Source organism: Copadichromis virginalis, linkage group LG5 (assembly GCF_057382275.1).
Source record: "Copadichromis virginalis isolate Kocher_CV1m ecotype Utaka linkage group LG5, C_Virginalis_male_GT1.1, whole genome shotgun sequence".
Lineage (NCBI taxonomy): Eukaryota > Metazoa > Chordata > Actinopteri > Cichliformes > Cichlidae > Copadichromis > Copadichromis virginalis.
The window spans coordinates 11,488,223-11,509,566 of NC_140622.1; the positions used below are offsets into that span (position 1 = coordinate 11,488,223).

Consider the following 21,344-nt stretch of genomic DNA (forward strand, 5'->3'; position numbering starts at 1 on the left):
GCCCAGAGCTCCTATTATCTGGCTTTAATGTTTATGCTGCTCTGGCAGCTTTGCACCAGAATGACCGATGAAGCAGAGTGAAGTTTGTGTAGTGATGAACATAAAAATGACAAATATTTGAACATGTACAGTGAAGGCAATGACAATTGTGGAGAAGTGTGTGTTTGTATGTGTGTGTGGGGGGGGGATCCGGTATATCTGATTGTTAACTCTTTCCCTTGTGAGTCTAAGGACAAACAGGAAAAATGGATTCTCATTCTCTGGGTGTGATTGTGTAACACACTGCAAGACAGACTGGCTGATTGCGAAACGTCAAGGCGTATTACTTCTGCTTTTGAGAGTTAGATCCATGAACATTTTAAACTGCAATGATATAATTACATTGAACTGATGTATCAATGTATACTTTAGTAGTTAAACATTGTTTAATCCCTTAAATCAAATAAAAAAACGCTCAACATTTTAATATTAGAAAATATTTTATTATAAAATGTTAGTCTATACAAAAGAAAGAACAATTAGAAAATAAAAATAGGTGCAGTAATTTATTGAAATGAAGAAACATAAACAGAAAATCTGTATATAAGGCAAAAACTGAGTATGTAAAAGTCTAATGGGCTTGAGAGTCAATATTTGGTATGATCACCATGATTCTTCAGCACAGACTGAACTCTTTTAGCCAAGGTCCTAAAAAGTATCTATGTATTAAAATTATGTTTAGAATAAAAAGATTAACAGGACTGATATATTTGTTTCCACTTACATGAAAACATCCACTCACACTCTCGTGTGTGTGATATGCAGAAGTTGGTCTATTGCAAATTGTTGAATGAAGAATTCTATAAATAAGTGTGAAGGTTTGGTGACCCGTCCATGCAGTCTGAGGACCTGTGGTTCATTTGTTCCATTCTTGTGAGCGTTACAGCTGTTTTTGTGTTACTGTTTTTAGCTTGTGGTAGCCTAGTTGAAAAGCTTAGTCCATTCTTGAATTACTGTGCTTGAGGACTCACTTAACATTTAAGTGCTTTCTGTGCAACTTTCACACTCCAATGAAAGCACTCTGCTTTTGTATTTTGCCCAAGGACACTTGGGCACTCAGACTGGAGCACCTAGTGATCAAACCAACAACTTCCTGATTAGCAGATGACCTGCTCTACCTCCTGAGCCACAGCCACCCACATGGTGATAACGGCCCAAGAAAATATCTGGCTTGGGGCCTATCACAGAGTCGTGACCCCTGTGAATGATTCATGGGACATTGTTAACAAACAACAAAAACATTCCTTTGAAAATGGTCAGGTAAAGGATTGGATTGAAAATTAGTGATTTATCATAACCTCTCAAGAAACCCTTTAATACAGGCTGAACTGTACAGTTTTAAGCCACTGCACAGAGGTATCAGAGGACTTTGTTACTTGGTGTTCTTCCACGCTTTTTTACAAACTATTATTACCAGAATAAAGGCAAACTGCCCCAAACCAAAAAAAATCAAAATACAAATAAATTGCACACACTAGGGAATCCAACAGTAATTTTGAACAAATCTTTATTCATGGACAATCATTCCTTATTACGATGAGAAAGTATGCCAACACACATACACGCATGTACAAGGAAAGTGGTTTGAATCATTCCTATGTTCGTAAGATGAGCGGTTACAGCAGAAAAATGATCAGTTAATTACAACACAAAAGTTTTTTTATTGCTCTTTTACAGCAACAGTTAAGCTCAACCATAACCCAGACCATTAGAATACACTTACAGGAAGTTACTACTATTTTACATGTAAAATATTTACATCGACAAAGCCTTAAAGAGGGGCACAAAAAAGCTCAGTTTACATTCTCATAGCACTTGACAGTTAAATCAATATTCAGTGAAGGAGGCTTGTGTTAAGGTTAATCAAATTTTCAGTCTGTGAGAGAGAGAAAGAGAGAGGCCATGTACAGTTCTCACATCGAACACCCGTTTTATAGTAAGACCTGAGCCAAAAAAAAAAAAGCATAACATAGGGACCACAAACACAAGAGAACTTGATTCCAATTGAAATTTATCTTACAGATAATAGAGAGTGTATTATCAGTTGAATAACCAGCCTCCCACGTTGTTACAGCGTGAGCTGTAATTAGAATTAACACTCCCGCCTGGCTTAGGCAATCGTTTGAATTTGGAAAAATCAAAGTAGTTCCATGTTTATTTGCTTAGAAAATTGCCACCATCCATTATCAAGAGCTTTCTGCACATCCCTCTAGTTTGTGCTTTGAAATGAAGCCTCTGTAGTCTATCAGAATAATTGCGGTGGAGTGGCTTTATATGCCTCGTAAAATTAAATACGAGGAGACCGGCTATCAGTACGACTACTCAAAACAGCACAGGCAAGCTTATTAACAAGACACCATTACAAGATCTCTTTTACATTTCATATGTTCAATTTTCTGTACATAATAGAAGGCTGTGCCTTTTGTTCACAGGCTGACAATCACACACGCACACACGCTTGAATAAAATCAACCAGAGGGGTGGGGAGAGGAGAAAAAAAGGCAGAGCGTTAACACTGCTGCCTTATGTTTTTTTTGTGCAAGTAAGGAATTTCTGAAACTAAGTTTGTACTTTGCACAGCCCAGTTGTCCCATGTAACTATAGTTCTACCAATTAGATAAGAAATAAAGGTAAACCCCTTCACATGCAGCGGTTAGAAAATACAGTCATTAAAGTGAACCACTTGTAAGCAGTCACTGTGGATTTTAGTATCAAAATCAGTGAATCCTAAGGTGGTGTGTTCGTCTTTCAGTAAGAAAGCAGGAGAGCACAAGGGCTCAAAGTCCCAGCTAAAGCAGTTTTCGCACTCCTTGTGTTGTAAGAAGTTTAATATCTCACCTCAACAGTTTCCAGTGCGGTCTGAACAGAGAGACAGTATTTTTGCATGCTTCTAATGTATAACTGGACAAGTTTGAGGGCTGATCAGCCCCTGAGGTGCACTCTCTGTGCTTTGCAACCTCTACACCACCCCTTCAATGAAACTGGTGTCCAGGTGAACGATGAGCATTCTCAGGAAGGACATCTCCTTGCGGGTGTTCTCGAAGATGATCCGTGGGTCGTCGGACTGGCATCGGAGGCAGTTGGGAGCCATCACCATGGCCAGGTTGTTCACATCCATCTTGGTAATTGCGACATTGGATGGCTGAGCGAATACCTGGAGATAAAAGTGAAGGAAGGAGAGGAAAAGCAATCAGGAGGTGTGTGAACTGTCTGAACTTAAACCTACAGTCACTTATGCATGAGTCATATTCAATTATTTAAAAAGGTCAAATGCTCAATAGTTTTATTATATAATTACTTTATAAATCAATCAATGAGATTTTTAAGAGTTTACCAACACTCTGTTTTGCTAACTGGTTATTCCAAAGTGGGTCTTTTTCTATTAGCCCTGTGATAGACTGGTGACCTGTTCAGGGTGTACCCTGCCTCTCGCCCTACAGCTGAGATAGGATTCAGCAACTTGTAAATGTGTAGCATTGAACTAAGAGGAATATTTGTTTTTAAATGTATGATCAAGGACAAGCAAACTTGATTAAGAATGTGTAATTCACTGTAAATAATAAAAATGTTTACTATTAGGACGGTAAACAAACACTAGGTATGATTAACACTGTTCAAGAATTTATTCTTTTGTCTTGTTTTTTAATCTGGTGGACTACATTAAAAAGGTCTGCTCATGACAAAGTGCTCTGTAAGACGGCTCAATTAAGTCATCCTACACCTTTTAAGTCAATACTTTGTGTTCATTCTAGTTTTTGATTCATCATTGTTTTTGTTTTGTTCCTTTTACTTCTGCATTGCAGCTCTTTTTGAATGAGTGGTGCTTTCACTTACAGACAACTGTAACCACTCTTAAATGTTTATGTGACGTTCTCCCCCCCCGAGTTTTGTTATTAGTGTAAAGTTCAGTTTTAACTGATCTTTTGTTTTGAACAAAACATGTGTATATATAATCACAATGGTGTTGACTTACTACACCATGACTAAGGACCCTGCGTGACAAGATTATGAATCTGTCAGTTTATTGGTTACCTGCAGGAAGTGGATGAAGTAGCAGAGAACGAGCCGGTTGAGCTCAGGCAGAGATTGCACCACGGCAATGGCCGCCACTGGGTCATCGCAGTTAGTGACGCACTGCTTGTAGAAGTTCATGGGGATGAGGGGTTCTTCCAGCTCCCGATACCATAGCTTCATCAGAGAGGCTGAACGAGACATGACAAGAGATTTTATTTTAATAAAGAAAAACTTCAAGAAGAAAACAATCAAATACTTCAAATTTAAAAATCAGCGCTCACCAGGAACATTGGGGTCAGAGAGGTTCTCTGGAATCCTCCACTGGTCTACTTGGAGCTTCAGTGCATTTACTTCATCAATATCTCCAGGAACCCTGTGGATAAAAAGCAACCCTACAGTTACAACCAGCAGCCACAAGAGGGACCACTACTTCTACTCTGCACATTCTTCATGCCTGGTGGCAAAACCCATTCCTCACGCACACCCAGTTGGCCTCAAATGTGGCCTGGTGACTCTTGCTTTGTTTGCTGTAGTTGCATGAAACAACACAAAAACAGAATAAGCAATATAACCAAACAACACCCTCCTCAGGAATTTCCCTATGTAGATGTTTCACAGAGAGAGATCTGCGTAAAGTATGTTTAGTGAAAAGCAAACGTTTTCTAAACAAGTCAAGATGCTACAGGATTGCATTTTGCTGGTGAAAACCCTACACAAACACTCGGCTGTGAAGCTCCCACGTGCTTGTAGGCTTAAGCTGTAATGTAAACACATATCATGAAGTATCAAATCAAAACAGTGCTTGTCCTGGGAGTGTTTTTTCTGCTGTCTGTTCTGTGTACTGTGCTCAAGGAGAGAGCGCTGAGAAATACGTGGCTAAAGGAGACCACACACATACGTTTAGATGCACTATACATACAACACAGTGTGCACATTGGTACATAAGATCCCCTTCTAATTTTCAACACTGCACAGTTGCTGCTCGAGTTGAGGCATGTCATTGACTGAGTTGGGTCTGTCTTACCTGAAGATGCCCTCTGTCTGAGCTCCGCCCAGAGCGAGAACGTACTGGGAAAGCTGAACCTGCACCCAGGGCAGTTTCCTGTCTGGGAAGAGTTCACTCTGCCGCTCCATCACCTCCTCCAGAGAACTGCCGAAAAGGGAGGGAGTGACAATAGCCCGTCTGCTGTGGTCGATCTCCTCCAAAGTGGGCTTACGTAGACCCTGGAGGGTGAGAAGGAAGCACAGGGGGAGGATTTACAACCTGGGTATATCAGGGGCCGTGATACTAATGATGGTTGTGTCTGCAGCTGTGCTACAATGACTGGGTCTGTGTTTATGTCTATACCTGTGACTGTAGGCATACCTGTAATTATGTTTCTCTCTGTGACGCTATCTAAGATGATTCACATCAGACCTTTAAAACTGATATGCCTGAACTTTTATCATGTGGAACTGAAACACCTTGATAGCTCTTTTTATTCTTCTAGCGTACCTTTTTGCCACCGGTGATTGCAACCTTCTGCAGCTTCCGGTGGCAGAACTTGGCATAGGTGCTGATGGGGAGGCCTGTGGGAGAAGGAACAATATGTAAACCCCTTAAGCGTCAGGCATTACTGAACACACAAAATAATAAATGATTGAAATTCTTTCCCAAGCTGTTTTTCCCCACTGATGTCACATAGAGTATCAAAGCAGGCACTGGTAATTGGAGAGACTTGTTGACAGTGTGATTCTGGCATATGGGGATTAAAGCAGGCCCGGCTAAACTGTCAGGCTGAGGGAAGATTTACTGCTGCTGAACAAAAGCTCAGAGTCAAGATCCAGCCCACACATCCAATGTTCAGGTGATTCATCAGCACACACAAGACATAAAAGCCTCTGGAGTGAATAAGAAGCACAGAGGCTTCCCGTATGCTACCTGCCCTAAAGCAGGGTCCAGATCTATTCTGGATGAGAAATGCCTAAAAGAAAAAGCTGATTCAAAAAGCACCTGATCTTCCTAGAAATTTTCTACACCTAGAGTTCACGAAAGAATAGAGCGCTGATTGTTCAGTCATTTTTTCAGCTTATAAAAAAAATATATCTACATATTTGTGTAGTGTGATAAATACTTAAACTCTGAAGCTCTAGTGCTGTATTCACACTTCGCTCTATCAAGAACCTTAATCAGGCCCAGACTGGACAAATTTACTGACAATAATTTAAAAAGTAACACTTTCCAGTGCATTCCCAAAAATCCCAAGAGTCTACAGATTTATAGCAAACAGGTGACTCCTATGCAAGTTTGCAACTTCTGCTAATCTGCCCACGTCTGACTATAATTATGTCTAATTAGCGAGATCATACCAATAATTTGCCCTTGATCTTGGCAAAGATTGGCTTTCCCCCCACCCCAAACAGTTCCCAACATTTACAGGAAGAAAAGCAAGAGTGTAGAGCCCCTGCACTGCAGTGAGAAGAAGGGGTTTAAACACTAGCGGTGGTCTATATTTACATCAGACTTGCTGGCATGAAAAACACAACACCCAGGCAACCAAAGCCCGGGAGAAATATGAGCTCATTAAGAGCTTGAGTGTACCGTACCAGGCTGAGAACGGCATGACACCTGTCTACACATAGACTGAAGGGAAACTTAACAACAACAAAAACAGAGTCATTAAAATAAAGAGAAGGCTTATGTCTCGTCTTCGTCATTATTTGCAAAATGCTCCTCCAAATGCTGGCTGAAAACAGCCCTACTTCTGATCCCAAACGTGTAGATGTTTCCAAGGCCACACTAGGCCAGACCTCAGCTTTAGTTCCCATGTTGGACTCCCACACCTGCTGCTCACAGCTGCTTGTTGAGCTAGTCAAAACACAAAGTGCGTTCCAGCTCTGTAACCCGCCACACAAACAGCAGCTTTCTTCATACTGTTTTTCTGCTTGTTGGCGGTCATCGGGATTCTTTTTGGCCATTAGAGTTACTCAGCGAGGTTCAGTGGGCTTTCTCTTTGACCCATTAGTCAGCTTGAGGTTTTCCAGCGTAAAGCCCTGAGTCAGTGAAGTACAAAGCGTGTAGCCGCTGTTGTTGAAAAGATTGGGTTCCTCTCTGGTGACATCATCACCAGAGCTGGCAGTGTGGGTTGGTCTAATGAGGGCACGTGCTGATGAGTAGCTATCCACTTAAAAGGCCGTCTGACAAACAAGTGGCAGGGAGAGAGAGAGAGAGAGGCCGCTGATACGAATCACAGTGTGGCCAATTGTGTCCAGGGCCCCATGAAATTCTCATCCTACTGTTTTTCAGCTCAACTCTCTAAGAAGCCATTCATGGTGCCGGCAAGTACATCAGCATGTACTCGACCGACAAACTGCACAGTGCTGCATTTTCCATCCCACTCAGAGTGGTCACTCTGCAGGGACTGATATATTTGATTTGTAATGGCTTGCTCTGCTTGGACTCCAGACATGTTTTAAAGAGAGTAGAAAAACATCTTTAAACTTATTCCCCCGCCCTGTCCAAGAGATAACCATGACCAAGTGGGGAAAACTGTTTCAAAAAGTAATATGTTGGACTGAAAGGGACATAAACAAAAAAAAATGTACCTTCTTCCTCCTCTGAATTCTGTTTTCGCTTCTTTCTGGACTTTGAATTCTTCTTAAGCTTTAGTTCCTGTTGTTCCAGTATGAATTGGGTCACTACGAAACACACACAATAGCAAAGGTCAAATAAATATCAGTTAGATAAAAACAGAGCCAGTAGTAAGATCACACCTCATCATACTACACTTGATCATTTGGACAAAACAGAAATATAATCCGAATGGGAAATAGAAGGGCAAGGAGGAACACATGAGAACTATTAAAAAAAAAACAGGAACTACTTTAATCAGACAACACAGGGAGGTACAGAAGAAAGAAAGGTGACCCACCCTGCTGCTCAGTCTGAGACTCACATTTCTTGTCGCTGGTTGGCTCCGTGTGTCTCTGTATGTAGCCTTCCAGGTAACAGCGGAACTTTGGGGAGGGGGCAAAGAAGGCCAAGCTGACGGCCATCAGCTCCCAGCCTGCTGCCAAACTTCTGGGGCTGGAGTTGCCTGTGGTTTGCCTCACCAACTGCACGTACAGTTCGTCCCGCAGCCCCGGCATGTCCCAGCACTTGGTAATGATAAGCAGGGCGCAGTGACGGCGGTCGAGACGTGAGGGCCTGTCTCCCATGTAAGCTTGGACGAGCTTGAACATCTCGCAGGCCTCCTTCCTGACAGCGCGATTGCTGGTGATGAGCATGGGCTTTTTGATGGACCCGCGGTTCCAAGACAGCATGTTGGCGATGGAGACCCGGCGCCGGAAGAGTCCCTGTGTGTGCATGTTGAGATGCTTGCTGGCCCAGTCCTCCATGCCAATGTCAGGAGGTGGGGGCTGCCGCAGGGTGGCGTAGGAGAGTTGGTAGGCAGACCCTCCTACTCTTCCACCCGCACCATCACCTCCTTCTGCGTTGTCGTGGTTGGTGGGGCGGTGGGGGCCCAGGGAAGCAGTCCGTCCATCCACCATGCCTTTCTTTCTGCTCTCCAACTGAGCCTGCAGCTCTAGGGTGCTGGCCTGCAGGGAGGACACGGGGTGGACATGGGACAGAGGAAGTAAAGGAGAGAGGATGTGAGGCAAGAGTGCAGCAAATATGCAAACTGTGTGCATGCAGCTGCAGCCTTTGAGAGGCAGGCTGCTTTCTGCCTACTATGCTCGGCTCTGCAGTGCTGGGACTCGAGGGGGACTGTTGCAGGACTGGCACATTTATTCCCTAATGCCAGCAAAGAACTGAAACAGGAAGAAATCTCCACAAATCCTTATGAACCCTGTCCTGAACAGTAGGTGAGCACGTAGTGGCACCAAAAAACAAACAAAAAAATAATCTTTTTTTAACACTAACCGAGTTACATCTATGCTCTGCACAAGACTTCCCTGTGATCCCTGAGGTTGAGTTCGTGGCCATGTAAATGTGAAAGGAGCACCTTGGCTCTCTTAATACAGGAATCCAGTAACCGACGCATATCCCCCAAACAGCCAAGAACAACACAAACCCTGAGCCAAAATCAAAGCTCAGATTTACTAATGGGACCTAAAAAGCATTGACATGTCTTTAACGAGACCCTGCGGTACTATGGAAGTGATGAGTGCCAGACAAGCTGGGTTTCAGATTTTTGTTTCTCAGTCAAATAAAGCAGGTCTGTGATTTGGCTTTAAAAGGAATCCACTACAGCTTTAAAATAGTACTAGATGAAATGAACAAATTGAATGCTTGATGAAGTAGAGAATACATTTTACTATGTAAAAGACTCATTTTAGTAAATTAAACTGTTTAGTTAACAGACGGATCAGTACAAGGAACAGTGGGAACAGAAAAGGATTGTTTCTGTAAAAATTGTTCCAGTGCATTCTTTGAAAAGAAAAGAACTCTAGCACTACATTTTCTAGAGTAGAGTTTTTGTAATTACACATAACCAGCTATAATCTATGAGTGACATAACAGCAGGTCTGAAGAACATTCCAGGACAGACTTAGGGGGCCTTGGCTGTTGTCAAGCAGACTATAGCTACAGTGGTACCAATAAGCCGTGGTACCAGTCCGCCTCGTAACTCCTTGCCAAACATGGGCCATATGGGCCACAGTGGCTCTCCTTCCTGACCAAGGGAAGCCATGTCCTGAATCTTTCTGGCCTGGCATGGGCCCCAGATGCCCAAGCACAGAGCTGGCATGTGAGTATACAGTACCTGCAGGGCAGGGCAGATGGACGGTGGTAAGAGGATGACAGCTATTGCTGGGATTGTGGCCATTATTGTCAGTGGTGCTCAGCCTGCTCACTGTCAAATGTCCTGGGGACATTTAGGCACTCAAGACTGGAATGTAAGAGGCATTACTCACAAAATCCTCTAATTTCTTCTCAAAGAAACGGATTAGGCCTATTGTTTTCATCCCAGACGCAACCGCTGCATCAAACATTAATCACTGTGGGTTGCAGAGGCGAACTTAAACGGCTTTATATAGAGATTTTAACATTTACGGATGTATGAGGTGTGTGCCTGTTGATTAGAAGAAGCAGACCTTGGAACTGGCTGCTATGCTACTTACATTAGTCCAAATAGAGGTCAGAAATTTGTTTTTCCATTTTCACAGCAAATTTTTATGGATACCTTTTAATAAGCCATAAGACCTCATAATAAAAAAAAATACCAAATTATGTTTAAAAAAAAATATAACTGGACCTAATAGTAAAGAAGAATATTACTGCAAAATATTGTCTGTCACTCACAGCTCTCACAGAACATACAAACTTGATGATATAAAAGCAGCAGCTAAATATTCATTTGACAGTGAAACTGATTTATTTTTCCTCCTAAGATATTGATTCTCGACAAATATCAGTAACCAGCGCTCAAACTGAACAAAGCTGAATCCAAGCACACCTGCTGAGGAAAACAGACCACACAAAAACAGTTGATCTCTTAATCAAACAGGAAAGTATCAAAACACTGGATAAGAGCCCTTATCTTACAATCGTAAGTAGTTGTTTGTAACAAAATAAACTTTTTGCTGTTTGCGTCACTCATTCACCAACCCACCCACAGACCCACAAATACACACAGAAACATAAGGGGGTTACCTGGGAGGGTGGTCCTGGGGTCTCTGGTGACGACAGGCTGGCCTGGCTATTGACACTCAACTCCAAGGTATCCACCTTTTCATAAGTTCTTTTCTGCCTCCCTGGCATTTCCAGAGGAGTCAGGGCTGGGTTGTCACAGGTACTTGCCCCTTTCATTGTCCGGGGGCCTCCAGTGAGGTCCTCTCGAGATGCGCACCTTCCTGCCGACCCCCGTCCCCCTCCTCCTCCGTACCACCTAAGTGAGTCTGCGGGGGAGCGTGTCCGAGCTACAACAACCCTCTCCCCCATCTCTGGATCCAGCCCTGCTCTCACCTCTCTCATTGTGTTGGAGCGACTTACCACCTCCCTCATTTCGGCCATCAACCTCTCATTGAGGGCGCACAGCTCCCCACTGCTGCCTACTGACCCTGGCCTACCTCCTGCACCACCACCGGCTCCCACCCTTCTCCTGCTCTTTCGCCTGAGACTCGGGGAGGGGCCAGTGGAGTAACCAGAGTCTTGATAGTTTGCTGTGGCCTGCGGGGTCGAGGAGGGGAAGTCCTGAGAGGCCTGGCTGCTCTGCCTGCTGTGCCGAGCCTCCATGGCGCGCTGCACAGTGGCCTCCAGGACCCGCCAGCTTTGTTTCTTGTCCAGTGAACTTGGGCCTGGCGTTCCTGGTTCCCTGTCCCTTAACTGACCTCGACCCTGCTGTAAAGAGTGAGTGTGGGGATGTGGATACGGTTGAGGCTGCGTCAATACAGGGTCTTGCCTGGAGGTAGGTGAAGGGGAACGCGTGGGCACAGGAGAGCTGGATAGAAGCCCCTGTTTGGGGTCCACGTTGACCATGTGCTTGATACACTCCAGGCCAGCTGGGCTGTAGTCGGAAGCAGAAGGATTTCTCTTGTGTCTGGACCCTGGATGAGATGAAGCAGGTTGCTGGAGGAGTCTGGGTTTCTGGAGACTATGGGTAGGTGTCAAACGAGACAGAAGTTGTCCATTGTACAAGTGTGCCCCCTCCACCTCCATGTCTGTGGGGGGTTCATCATATATAGGGCACTCCGAAACTGGCTCATCATAGATTGGAGCAGTGCAGCCATAATGGGGAGAGACGGGGCGTGGTGTGCTCGTCTGTGACCTGTGAAGGAGTGGACTGGGATGGCTACTGTCTGACGTCACCAAACAAAAGCTGCCGTTGCTGGCTTTTCTCAGGTGATGGGCCTGACGTGTGTCACCTGTCATTTTGCCGGAAGGGGCTGTTTTATATCCCTGTGCAGAGCTGAACTGTCCCCCTTGGGCCTTGTTGCAGGAGGTGTGGAGGGTGAAGGTATTGGCTTTATTTTGCTGGAGGTTTTGCTGGATTGCTGGGTTGGGCTGGGTGCGGCTCATGCTGTTCACCTTCACCAACATGGCTGCCTTAGAACCAGGTGCTGGCTGCCATCTTTGAGAAGTATCCCTGAAAAGGGGAAAACATGCACACAATGAGATCAGACAAATAATCAAGTCTAAATATAAACCCAAACATCAAGAGGCAGTAAAAATCATGTAATCATATGTATGCAGTCATACAGCCACTGGCTAGGTTTCCTCTACTCTGAAATATTCACTGCTGACAGGGCTGGGAAAAAAAATCTGCAGCAATCCACACATTCTTCTCCAAACATTTCACTGACCTCCAAATACTTAACTCCATTTTTAGTCTGGCAGTCATAATAGCCATGCCAAAGCATGAGACAATAACTTTAGTGTGTGTTGTAGCTAAAGAGGCTAAAAATAATGACTCTCTGAACATATTTCACTGAAACACATCCATTCCTCCTCATGCTTGTCTCAGATGTCTGGAGAACATAGTAAGTTCAGTTATGTGTAATATTTGATATTTTTAAGGATTGAAAAACATTTGAAACACTAGAAAAGCAACTGTGACCATGGGAAAAGAGGTTGATCTGAGAAAAGTCAGGATTGCAGCAGTGGGCAGATGATATCTTGACTCGGGTTCAAAGTGCAACTTACTTGAAGTTGAACTTGGCTGAGAGGCCAGGCTAACTTATAAACCAATGACCCACTGCTAATCCCAGCAATGTAAAACAATCTGCCATCAATCTGGTCACACTGTTCTGGTCTGCTGCTGCCTCATAATCTTCCACAGTAATCAGGACTTTTCATTCCACAGTTGATCAGAAACTTGCCCTCTTAAACCAGTGAGCGTCTAAAGCCGGCACTGTTGCACATACATGCATGCTTGGACACAGACGGTGCCTGGTCCGAGGAAGTCATGTGTAGCAACACTAAACAAACAAGCTCAGAGTATCTTCTTGCTTAATCAATGTTCAAAGAGGTAAATAAGTTTAAAGGTAGGCAAAGAACACTTACCCTCCTTTCCTTTAATCACTACTTAAGATTCAGCGGGGTAATTGATTACATCAAAGCTAATCGCCTTATGTCCCGGTAAATCCAACACAAACGCAGATCAGTGGAGAGACAAAACCAATGTTCAATGGCTTCCCTTTTCCAAGTGTACTGGGACTCAGAAGAAAGTCTGGCTGTAACGGCAGGAAGAGGACGCAGAGGGAGGAGAGAAAGAGGCAGAGGGACCCCCCCCCTCTCCACCCCACAACTCTGGAACAATACTTAAACGATTCCCCTGAGGTCCTCCAGCCAACGGCAAACTTCCTTTAGTTCTCCTAGCTACAGCTCAGTCCTCTCTCTCTTTAGACCCTGTGCCACCCTCCTCTATAGTGTGAGTCACACCATCTCAGCCTTTTGAATATAAACTTGTTTTCATCTTTGACCAGTCCCACAGACTCACCATGCGTGCAGAGCCTGTAAACAGCTGGGACTCAGCCACCTGGCCCCAGTGTCTGCCCCCCACGACCCAAGCACTGACGGAGGGAACGCCACAAGATCTCTGCATTCCCAAAAACAATCGAGACCCTTTACAGCCTAAATAAAAGACTCACAGACAGACACGTGTGAAGACGAGCTCTGATGGATGAGAATCACCCCACACCACCCAGTGGTGACAAGGTGACAGCTGTAAACATGTGAAACCCCTGTGTGTGCTCTTTGAAACAGTCCGTGTTTTCTCACTCTGGGGGAGGTGACACAAAAATGATTGCCACCTCAGTACGTGACACACAGGTGACGGTTTAGCACTGGTATGCTGTAGCAACACCTCTCACACATGAAACAGAGCTTTTATCACAACTGGTCTTCGTATATACACCAGTCTAAAACATTAATCTGTCTTCTGTATTCCTTCTGGGAGAGTCACAAACTTAATGAGGATTGAGTCTGACATAGTAGTGACCACTACTTCCTGCCTGGGGAGGTTTGGAGAGAGGGTTTCTCCATATACAATACAAACAGGAAATGCCTAATGCAATGTTCACATGCTGTGCCAAGGCCGGAAGAGGGCTTATAAAGACTTTCTAATACGTCTGACTTTATAGATGGAAACCAAATAATCTTTAGACCTAAGCAGCCCTGTACACTTTTCTTTATCTTCATGGTCAAAAGCCAACTTTATGTCAAATAAAATATTACCCTTTACTCCTGTATCCACACATTCAATAAAACACAACAACCTCTGATTAATTCAGCAGCATCCTTTCCCTTGTGGATTAAAACAACTGCCGACAGTTTGTAGAAGTGAACAACTGTCAAGATAAAAATAATAACAACAAAAATAAAAGCGAAACCTATCAGTTCTCTTGGCTAAGCTCTTCTTTCTTTTTTATTTGCCTGCTATTGTTCCACCCAGGCTCAGAAAAGGTGTAGTACATGCATCGTGTGCTGCCCTGGCGCATTATGTTAGATGCCAACAGGGTTCGGTGCGACAACCATCAAGTTCGTGCGGAGGCTCAAACTCCAATAGAAAAGCTGTACAGTGCTTTCCATCTCTGTTTAAAACCCTTAATCTCATTACACAACTCCAGCATTTGCATATCAAAACAGCTCTAGTGAGCTAAAGTATGAATATGACATCTGAACCAAATGAAAGACAAACACAGTAAAATTGTGAGAAACTACAACAGCAACAACTGGCTTAAATGGGAAGACTTTTGCTGGTGATGGCATAGTGTGAGCATGTGTAAATGAGAAGGGGTGGGGATTAGTCGTGGGAGAGTGCAGCAAGGGAATGAGCGGGAAGGCTAGAATTCCTCAGGGCTCATTTAGGGGCCTTTGTGGCATTGTGGGGGAGCCTAACACAATGCATGGCTGTGCCATCGTCAGGGAAACGCCTCTGTCAACGACAGCCATTGAGATCAAGAAAGGGGAAGACAACGACCCATCTTCCACCTCTAGTCATTCGGGCTCTTACGTAACACTAAACAGGCCTGGACCTCATTTGAACAACAATCAAAGTTGTTTAAAAAGGGTGTGTTGCCTGCTGGTAGCCTGCTGGTCAGGTGTTTACTGAACATTAGCTGCAGGAGGGGATTATGCACAGCAATTTATCACAGTTGTTAGAAAGACATTATAATCATCATTGGGAGTGTAAGAGCTCTCTAGATTTATTAGAATCTACCAGTGCTTGCAAACAGGGAATTTCCATTTCAGCTACGTCATGGGCACAAAAGATAGCTGCATGCGACGCATGTTAACACATGAATAGCATACTGAATGCATTTGAAAGCCTTTCCATCAGTTAGCATGTGAGACTTACAAGAAGACAGAGATATGTAAAATAACACAAGGTTATTTTATTCTGCCTTTGTGAAAACAACTGCATAATCTGACCTGGGAAACAAATCAGCAAATTTGAATGAGTGTAAGCAGCTCTTTTGCCTCCCCCATATACACAGTCCAAGACACCCCTGTCACGTTTCTGAATACTAACATTTGTCCCTGTGATCTTCTGTGCTGCTACGGGAACACGGCTGTCAGGAGATCCATTTCTCTTTTCTTTTAAACATAGACTAACAGTTGTTGGAAAAGCCATCAGCTGAGTCATTTTGCCGGATATGGATTTGGAAGTTCTTATATTCCTCCTGAGAATAGTGGGGGTCTGAAAAGCACGGGTTATTATTAACATTGGCTGGACAGGAAGAGGAAATGAGGTCGCACAGGCCAAGCTTCTGCTACACAAACACCTCGGAGCACAGACCAATGGGATCACTGCGATCTGCGTGGAGGAAGGAAACTAAAAAGACAAAGATTCGCAGAGGACAATGCTGTATCCACTACGTCAGGGTTCAAAGCTCATTCTACGTCCCGCTTGTGAATAGCCCATCATATAAAAAAATAATTAAATTAACACACATGAAGAGCAAAGCTTTAAGCATTTCACTTCCTACAAGATACCTTGAGAGAGCCCAGTTGTCCTGAAACAGCTGAAGTGACGCACGTCCCTACTATGAACCAAGACGCCTACCAGCTGTGTCCGTCTGTGGCTCTCGAAGCCTGAACTAATGGGGAGTGCCGGGATAGGTCAAAGGACAACCACTAGATTCGTTCTGAGGGGAAAGTGTAAGGCCAAACCCAAGTAAATTCCAGAGAGACTCGCCCCAGGAATTTGAAAGTATATCTGCGACTCCTTTTCTGAGGAATCAAATTATAGCACAGCGTGTATGACATTATTAAAACAGCTGCCTGTTCACACATCTTAGTTAGTCTAACCTTTATTAGTCCCACGTGTGGGACTAATAAAGGTTATCTTATCTTATCTTATCTTAAACACACACACAGACCCTTTCATAGTCAGTCTCTAACAGTAAAAGATCAGAGTGATAAAATAAAGTACTATAGTGGAAACTCTTTAAGCAAAAAACCCAACAACCCATCTTTGATATTTCAAGTCATCTGAGAATCTGAGATAGTCAGAATTATGCCTCAAGCAGCTCACATGTGCTGCCTTGAGTTCTTTATGAAAACAGTCAAAATATACCATCACAAAACCCGAGAGGAAAGTTAACATTAAAAGGAAGGCTTCAATGATATCTCAAACAGAGCAAGAGAGACTTTTGTCTGTGTCAGCGAGACACACAAGACTAGCTCTGTGATTTAGTTCAAGAAAGCCATAAATGTATGGAAAACACAGAAGGAAACCGTAAGAGAACGAGCGTAGAATAAAACTAAACAAGCACCCTGTCGATGCTAACCAGACCAAAGTACAGGATTACAAGTTCAACCTTTTTCCCCACAGTATTACTTTTATGTAGATGTGGGGAAAAAAGAGAGAAAACCTTTATTGTTACAGGCAGACTTACAACACCATCTGCAAAAATCTTTTAAAAAAAAGAGCTTACCACACCACGAGTGTAGAGATGAAACAAGTCTGTCCAGTATGTATGTTGTGGCTACATCCTCACAGTGGCAGGAGATGAAAAGCATAAGGAGCTTCTGCTCTGGCAGTCAACAGGCACACAATGTGTGACTCATTAAAAAACTTAAAAACGTTATCGACCCTATAAGACGTCTCCTCATTTCCTAAATAAACCCACTGGTGATTTCTCCCACATGATTCACTGCCAGTGAGTCACAACTATATGAGGGGAAGCCGGTTGTGCTTTTAGCCTTTTTATGCTTTTGCTTTTGAGTGTGTGGTTAATTTTGAAAAAATCCCTTTCAACAAATTCCTAACACAAAGTGAAAGAGAAATTTAAAGAAAACGTTTCCAGTTCTGTTTTTCACTTCTCATCAGTTCATGGGGAATATTTTTAAAAGTTGGTCCCCTGGCTTCCTGAAAATAAATCAGACTACAAGAAACCCAACATCCCTTTAAGTAAAGTCAGTGCACACTCGTAAAAGCAGCTGTGCCGACTCCTCTTTGATGTGTAGAAGCTTTGGTATAAGCTTGAACATAACTGCGTACACTCTGGTACTCAGATAGAAAATGGCATTTTTTCTGCATCTTCACAAATCCAAAGCAAGGAAAGGCGACTTTTAAGTGTCTAATGTCAACGTGACATGCTTTGACTGAATTGCTGGTGCACCGCTATATCATTACAGGGCTAAATGAGAGGGCACATTCAAGTTATTGGGCGTTCTTCTCTAGTCAGCATACCTACACTTCCAGCTCAGAGAAAGCGTTCAGTTGACTGAGGGGATAGCGGGGTTTTAAGAGAAAGCCTTTGTTCCTATTAGTGGTCTATTATACACCCCAGGGTGGCACGAGAGGCAAAAGAGTGCTGCGACCCTGATGTGAACCACCTCGGTTCATTTCTGGGTTGTCTGGCTGTCACGTGTCCTCTGCAGACTTATAACATCTTCCCAGCCTCAGCAGGTCTCCTCCATGGAGGGAGCCCACACACATACACTCAGGTCACACACACTTTCTAGAGTCAAATCTCCCACACATGTTACCTGGTTAATGACAGCACAGACCTGCACATGCATTAAACAGCTAAGTGAAATTCAAGACAGATGTTTTAAGCCATCTGGTATATGACACCTTTGTCTGCTGCATCATGAAAAGAGATCAGTTAGTCACGCCTTCCTGGCCATAACTGAAAGTAGTTGGCATGTTTATCTCTGAAGAGCTCGGTACTTCCCAGATGAGCTCTAGACTAAAACACTTTTAAAAAAAAATTCCCATGACATGTGATAAGACTCGGCCAATGAGTAACAAATTGGGCACGCAGGTAGTTAGTTCATGTGCTTTCACTTCCTATGATCACAAACTAAGAAAAATACAGATATGAGCCACACAGTAAGAGGAAACTGTATCTATCAGGCTGGAATAATATTATAGTACAGGGTGTGTTGTTTGAAAACTTTGGAAACTATTTTGAACAGATTTATTAATAGCTTGAAACAAAAGCCCACCAGCAGTGGAAAAACTGGAACAGACCCATCTCTGCAATGTATAGCATTGTTTTCAAAGGTCAGAAGTGAATAAAAACCCTCTGAAAAAGAAGAAAACTATGATGCAAAAACAGACCTAACGCAATGAACGCAATGTCTTAGGAAAGTGACAAGTTGTGACAGGTAGGAGAATGGCAAGAAAGGGAGAAAAAAAAAGATGGGTGTTAGATAAACTAGCTAAGCTCAAACTTTGGGTTGCTCGTTTATGGTGAAAAACAATATTCAGATTTGTTCAATATGTGCGCCAACATTTAAAACAATTACCAATCCCTTTCAGAGGTTCATACATTTAATGAGCTTAAAAACATTACTTTTAAGAGCTTATTTCCTCAAACTTGAAAGAAAATTCATATGAAAATAAATGGAAAAAAGTTAAGAGACCAGCAGAGGAGATCTGTGATTGTGGACAGAAGCCACATTGTGAAAATAAATGTGGTACAATAATCACTTTATCTCAATTATCTTGTTTTCAAAATACTTGAAATCCAGGATAAAATTTCATGACATGACTCCAACCCAACTCAAACCACTGTGCCTCCCCCAACTCTTCTTCTCACACATTTCTTCCTGTCATTATTAATAAAGTGCACCGCTAATTGAAGACAAGCATCTCTCAGAGTTTGTTTTTATCCATTTTGAGTTGTCACATTCTACCCTCTTTGTGTCTTTTGTCGTGGTTTCTCATTACCTGCTAAGAGACACAGGCTGGTGAGCACGTGATGGGCCATATGGCTAAGTAGGGTATCAATCCCCAGTGAGCTAAAGACTCCTGATCCTAACTCGGCTGAACACAGCTGGCCAGTGTTTTAAGAAAGACAGAAAGGGTTCTGGGAAAGGTTGAATCACTGGGGCAGAGTGGGACCCTGTGAGGAGTTTTAACACTGCCCACACACAAAAAACAACGGGGCCGCCAGCACTGCCGTTCAGCAGCAACGCTTAACTAATTAGTTTCCCCACCAGCTTTAATTACTCTTAAAGGGTCAAAGGAGCAAACTCCTGAAGGCAAAAGTGTGGCAGAAGCAAAGCCTAGAACCACAGAAACCTGGCAGGGTCAACCTTGTTTACAAGCAGTTCGAATATAGTGGCTCTGCTTGTTATTAACCACAGACAGCACTCTCTCACATGCCTCTCATGCATGCACGTAAGAGGCGTTACAGTCTATGATAACCAGGGGCTGAAATTTGTTTTAGGAAAATGAAATGAGGGCTGGGGCAGAGAGGAGCAGAGCGCAGTGGAGCAGGGTGGCGGTGAGCGCACAGAAGGACACTAAGATGGCCTCAGTGGCCATGTGCCAGGGGAAACAGAAGTGGCATGTGTGGAATCCAGCTTGGAGGGAAGAGACGGTGGTTTGGATGAGGCCACAAAGCAAAGCACATGATGGGGTCTCTGAATGACTTACTGTTAGGGCCCGTTCTGCACCAGTAACCCTAGCGTGAGGGGAAATGTCATGCTCTGTAATATAACTGACCATTTTCCCCATTTGGTAGCGATTTGCTGAAATGGCTGAGCATGGTTCACAGGCAATACTATGGAAACATGGGACATATGGAATGTTCAGATAAGTGAGAATGAAAACAAGAAAGCAGTTTGAGTCCAGCCCAAGTGGTCAACAGTCAAAATAATCCTGCAAGTTCTCATAGCATAACCGTTTGAAAGCCTTTACAATTGGGTATGGCACATGCACTGATGCCTATCACATTGCACCACTTTTCTCTAGGTAATATGAGCCGCTAATGATTAAGCACAATTCTCTTTCCAGACATGCTGTAGAAGGCTACTTAAGGTTTAGTCAGGCTTACCTCTGCGGGTCTTTACCACCATCTGTGCTGTGTTCGGTGCTGCTACCATCTCCCTGAGATCTGCTGTCTGCTGCCAGGTCCAGCTCAGGGTTGGCAGTTTCGTCGTTGGACTCCAAGGCTCGAGGGAGAGGGCTGTCCCTGTCCCGCTCAGGTAGAGGGGTGCAACGCCCCTGGCTCCCTACGCTGCTGACACTCCCTGAGGTCCCATGGTGGTGCCTATCCACACCCGCTCCAGGCTGCCTGGCCTCGCTGCATCGTTTCATGGCCTGCAGCTGGGAGAGGGGCACTATATCAGCTCCCTGGGGTCGATGCCAGACTGTGCGGCGTCCTGCGGAGTTGTAGTAGTAGAAGCGGCCACTGTGGGGGTCAAACAACTCCCACCACTGGTTGCCGTCTGCCTGGCGGACAGAAACACCAGGCGGAGGATCCCAGCCGCATTCGCCAGTGGTTAAATTCACATACATGCGCTCACCGGAGCGTGGCTCCAAGATCTCCACCCAATCACAGCTGAAAAGAAAAGAAACAAAAGCACAGAGAGAAAAGCTGTTATTAGATGCTTAAAATGGCAACAGATCACCTACAGGATATGAGGACATATTAGAGGCCACATGCCTGAGTACTAATCAACTCGACAAGCAGTAAACAACTCACACTGTTTGACAGACGAGAGGCTCGAACCTGCCCACTTGTCCATATGGAGACTGTGTTAATGTCCCTGTTCCCTACATGCATCCATCTGTATGTGTGTGTTAGCGGTGATGTCATCTCTATGCAGTGGAGCGGCAAAAGCGATGGCGCAAATATGTATGTCCCGAGTAAGGAGACAGGTGGACATACTCAGTGAGGCACCAGGCACGGAGTCAGCAGGGCCCAAAGAGAACCATACGCTCCGAGTGCTACTAACGCAAAAACCACAAAGCTCAACTACAATCACAGACTGACAACAGCCAGCTCAGCACAACACACGCAGACAACGAAAACAGAGACAGTGCAGAGAAGAGGGAGGGGGCAGAGGCAGAGAGAGAGAGAGAATCAGAGTAAAAGACAGCCCTGTTTGCATAAAGTAATAAGGC

At 44.0% G+C, this 21,344-nt stretch overlaps 1 protein-coding gene across 4 annotated transcripts in view; it reads right to left on the reverse strand.

Moving 5' to 3' along the window:
* Nucleotides 1-1,529: 1,529 nt before the first annotated feature.
* arhgap46a (Rho GTPase activating protein 46a) overlaps nucleotides 1,530-21,344 on the reverse strand; it is a 30,191-nt gene continuing 10,376 nt past the window's right edge. The window contains exons 1-10 of one of the 4 annotated variants that reach the window (XM_085455918.1): nucleotides 20,950-21,202; nucleotides 20,272-20,778; nucleotides 10,688-12,119; nucleotides 7,965-8,631; nucleotides 7,639-7,731; nucleotides 5,549-5,622; nucleotides 5,078-5,277; nucleotides 4,335-4,426; nucleotides 4,072-4,241; nucleotides 1,530-3,193 (exon numbers count right to left, since the gene is read on the reverse strand). In XM_085455918.1, coding sequence (XP_085312044.1) covers nucleotides 2,999-3,193; nucleotides 4,072-4,241; nucleotides 4,335-4,426; nucleotides 5,078-5,277; nucleotides 5,549-5,622; nucleotides 7,639-7,731; nucleotides 7,965-8,631; nucleotides 10,688-12,119; nucleotides 20,272-20,735 — 3,387 coding nt within the window. In that variant the 5' untranslated portion in view covers nucleotides 20,736-20,778; nucleotides 20,950-21,202 and the 3' untranslated portion in view covers nucleotides 1,530-2,998. The other 3 variants (XM_085455917.1, XM_085455915.1, XM_085455916.1) reach the window with 3 other exon arrangements.